The sequence below is a fragment of the Merops nubicus genome, unplaced genomic scaffold (assembly GCF_000691845.1).
Source record: "Merops nubicus isolate BGI_N331 unplaced genomic scaffold, ASM69184v1 scaffold13531, whole genome shotgun sequence".
Classification (NCBI taxonomy): domain Eukaryota; kingdom Metazoa; phylum Chordata; class Aves; order Coraciiformes; family Meropidae; genus Merops; species Merops nubicus.
This window is the reverse complement of record NW_008590343.1, coordinates 9,511-13,693: the sequence shown is the minus strand read 5'-3', so window position 1 is coordinate 13,693 and position 4,183 is coordinate 9,511. Positions and strand designations below refer to the sequence as shown.

General features: G+C 43.1%; 1 protein-coding gene across 1 annotated transcript in view; it reads left to right on the top strand.

The window, feature by feature from the left end:
• Positions 1-3,975, top strand: part of LOC103782162 (mineralocorticoid receptor-like) — a gene marked incomplete at both ends in the record, with an annotated part of 45,643 nt that extends 41,668 nt beyond the window's left edge. Inside the window, 2 exons of the mRNA XM_008949911.1 lie at positions 3,095-3,433; positions 3,831-3,975. Of these exons, the coding sequence (XP_008948159.1) occupies positions 3,095-3,433; positions 3,831-3,975 (484 nt within the window). The remainder of the gene's footprint in view (positions 1-3,094; positions 3,434-3,830) is intronic.
• Between the last annotated feature and the right edge of the window lie 208 nt (positions 3,976-4,183).

Sequence of the window (4,183 nt, the reverse complement as noted above, 5' to 3'; positions counted from 1 at the left end):
ATGTTTTTCTCAGCTTCATTTTAAAGGCATTATAAAGCAAGAAAATGAAACTAAAACACATTTTTTACGCCAGCATTATACATGGGAGCATGTTGCTTCTTTTTTTCTTCTGATGAAAAACTCCTACAGAATGGAACGTGCAAAATTATGTCTTAATAAATATGTAGTCAGCTATCTGTGTTGCTAGATACTTGATGGACTTGGTAAATCAATCTATTTCTTATTCTGGTGTAGTTCTGGTGAGAATGCTTCTTTTTTTTGGCCTCTGAACACCTGAAAGATGTGTAAAGTTCTTTGTTTTTAGTCCTGTTTTGCTACCAGAAGAAAAACCAACAAATCTGATTAAACTTAATGAATAACAACAAAAATCACTAATCTCTATCCACTCCATCAGGCTTATTTTTATACTCTTCCAGTGGCCAGCAGCTCTGTTAACTCATCATCAGGTATTCTGCTGAACTTGGCTCTCCTTGCTTTACTTTTGGGCTTTATTTTGTTAAAAACTGTGTAAGTTTTCTAAGATGGATCTTTCTAAGCTAAATGCCAACTATGTTTCATGCCCCCAGTGATTTCACCAGCCCATCATCCTTGGGGGTACCACTGCACCAAATGGGGAGCAGGAGCCTTTTTCTCTTACTTTTCAGAGTTAAATTTCTCAGAGTGGTCTCCTTTGCCTCTAACTCCCTTTCATTTTGCAGAGTGAGGTGAAAACTTGTTTAACAAAATGTCTGATCAGCTGCTGCTTTGTAAAATGGCTTTTTGGGTACTGGGAGGGGAAATTGCATCCTGAGGAATGGGTGTCACTTGGTGCACTGGAGGGTGAAAAATCCTTCAGTTGTGATTCATTGTTTGAATGACCTTGTTTAAGAGTTTTTTGTAATAGATAAGTAAGAAATAAGATGATAAGGGACTTTTTTTATAAGAATCCTCTCATCTGGCCTGTCTCTTGAGACACAATCAGCTGCAGTGAAACCTTTCCTGAGAGATAACTTGTCTGGCTTCTTCCTTAAAACCTCCAATGACAGCAGTTCCTCTGTTCCCCTGTGTAATCTGTGCTAATGTTTCAGGGAATTAGGAAGTTTTGATTAACTATACATGGATAGCTGAACAACAGAAATTAAAGGGAAATTTTATTAGGACAGGCACATTTTTATATCCGTATCTAATCCTTTTATTAAAAAAATCTCAACCTATCTTACTTGGGCTGGAGGTTGAAGAAAAAAAAAGGAGAAATAGGTGGTGGAGGTGATTTAATGAGGCAGTGTCCAGCTCTGCAGAAAAAGTGATGAAAAGCTTTTTGTAGCTCTCCTGAGCAACGTTGATCCTGCAATCAGCCAGGAAGATCCTTCTTCCATTGTGTGATGGAGACAACACCAGTCAGTGCTCAGATTTTGCTTTCAGTGCCATACATTGTACAGCAGTGATGAATTATATTTGAAGGTGTAGTCTTCAAATTGAAGATGTAATCTTCAAATCAGTTGTTCTGAAGATGTTAATCAAGGAGCTGCTGTTTGACTGGGCACCTCAAAATCTCCTGTGCCAGCTGTAACGTCGCTGTTCTCTCCAGCAATGTCCCCCTTTTACCCTGACAAATCAACTTTCCTTTTGGATCTTGGGATGAGCCAACTCCTCAGAGTTCAAGGAACTGTCCCAGCAAGGAAGTGTTGAAAACAACAGGCTATTGTTGTCCTGCACCCTGGGTGTCTGTATCCTGCCTCGCAGGCTCTACGAGCTCTTGCTCTGGGCAAGCAGCCCCAAGTTCAAGGAAACAGCAGGACACTGGTGGCTGTTGTCTCAGCAGCTTGGCTCTTGAGGGTTTTCCTAAAATGGGGGTTTTAAGGAGTTTGTAGAAGACTAGTGAGGTGCCTGGGTGAGGTTTTTGCACCGTAGGAAGAGGTCCATGCAGCAAGCTTTGAGAAGTCCCCAGGAGGCTGTGGGGTGGCTGGAGTGCAGCTGGGTGTTTTCATGGAGATGAGAGGAGGGGTGAGGTAGAAGTTGATCAGAAAGGCTCCTGAAACTGCAGAAAAGTCACTATATTGAAGGAAATACAGGGAGGGGAGTTAATGACGGGGGAAAATACTGGAGGAGATAGACTTGGGACAGGTCATGGACTAAGAAGGGTGTTTGCAGTAAGATTTGAAGTAGGAGTGAGACAGAGTTATGTGAACTGGTGCCAGTAAAAGGGATGTTGCAATAATCAAGAGATGGGAAGATGAAAGTCCAGACAAGGGTTGTAGCTGTGTGTAGATAGCTAAGGAAGGCTGTATTTCAGACAAGTCCCTCTGCAAGAGCTGGGGACTTTAAAACTTAGTTCATGATGTATTGATTTTAAAGATTGTTTTAAATGTTGGGAAGGCAACCCACAGAGAATGGCAAAAAGTGGAGGCACAGGAGCATTGCTGTCTTCTAAGAATATGTATTAATGAAAAAAGGTGGATAGTATTCAAGAAAAAAAAAGAGGAGCAGGTGATTAGAGCAATGTTGACAGCAGTGAGCAAGGTGTTACGTGAGGCTCAGGGTTTCTTGTTTAACTGGGTAAATATTTTCAGAGTTGTCTCATGACTCAAGAAGGGGAGGGGATGAAGCTCTTGTGGAACTATCAAAGCAGCAAAAGCAAAAGAAAATTGACTAGCTTAGGCTATTCAAAATGAATTGACTGCATTTCAAGCTGAGGTGCCACCAGGGGTGGGCACTGGGACTCAAAAGCTTAAGAGGGCCCCAGGCCTGCTAATTTTAGGCAGTTTGATGACCAAATGCGATGGAGATCATGACTTGTAGGCAATCAGTGATTCATTTAAGCTACAAAGCAAACTTCTGAAACGTTTAATTGGCAGCGACCACAATAAGTGGGATGTTTTATGCATGTCTGTGTGGAGACAGATACTGGACAGGCTGCCACTCCTAAAAACATCCAGGAAAAGCAATGAAAATGTCTCTTTTGGTCCTTTTTTTGCAGCATAACGATGCCGCGGGGTATTCCTTAAGGTCCTCTACCTGTTTGGCTGGCGAGGACATTTTTTGCCTCCCATTTTTTCTAAAGCAATTCCACCAGCTTGCAGTACTGATATGATTCTCACCCTTCTCCTCTCCACAGCTCGGAAATCCAAAAAACTGGGGAAGTTGAAAGGGCTGCAGGAGGAGCAGCCCCAGCAGCGGCAGCAGCCGCCGCCGCAGAGCCCCGAGGAGGGGACCACGTACATCCCGCCCGTGAGCGAGCCCCCTGTCAACACAGCCCTGGTGCCCCACATGGCTGCCATCTCACCAGCACTCACTCCCTCCCCCGTCAAGATCCTGGAGAGCATCGAGCCCGAGGTGGTGTATGCAGGGTACGACAGCTCGAAGCCAGACACTGCAGAGTACCTGCTCTCCACCCTAAACCGCCTGGCCGGCAAGCAGATGATCCAGGTGGTGAAGTGGGCAAAGATCCTTCCAGGTAGGACCATGAGGAATGGGTTGAAATCTCTGGTTTTAGCTTCACGAGCTGCTTGCTTGGCAAATTTCATCTTTCATCCGTGGGTTTTGGTGGAAAATTTCACCAGGGGGGTGTGAAGTGAACATCTGAGAGAAGACCGTTGGCTTTATTCATTTATTTTCCCTATGTCTATGATGGATATTTTAAAAGCTTTCATTTTGATTAATAGCCTTTTAAGAAAAAAAAAAACCATGCTTTTTTGCTAGGATGAAAAATCACAGGTTTGTTTTTTTCAGAAGTATACTATGCTCTTGTTCATTAATACTAAAAAAATGAGGAGTGATGTCTTCAGCCCTGGTTTGACCAACCCTTGTAGAGTGCAGTGGAGCTCATGGGTATTTTCTGCTCTCACCTCTAGGATTTAGAAACTTGCCTCTCGAGGACCAAATTACTTTAATTCAGTATTCATGGATGTGTCTGTCATCGTTTGCCTTGAGTTGGAGATCATACAAACACACAAACAGCCAGTTCCTCTATTTTGCTCCAGACCTGATCTTCGATGAGTAAGTATTGCTTCATGCTCCTTTCCAGTGCAGGCTGGAAGGATTACTCTCTCTTTATGGTTTTCAAGAAAATTTCAGCTCAATCAGGTTTCAAAAGTAGCTTAATTTTCTTTTTTATAGTGACTCACTTTTCAGTTGGCAAACTTTGACGTTGCCAACCACTTCTGATGTATGTGGTGTGTTCTCAAACTAGGAGCATCCTGCTGGC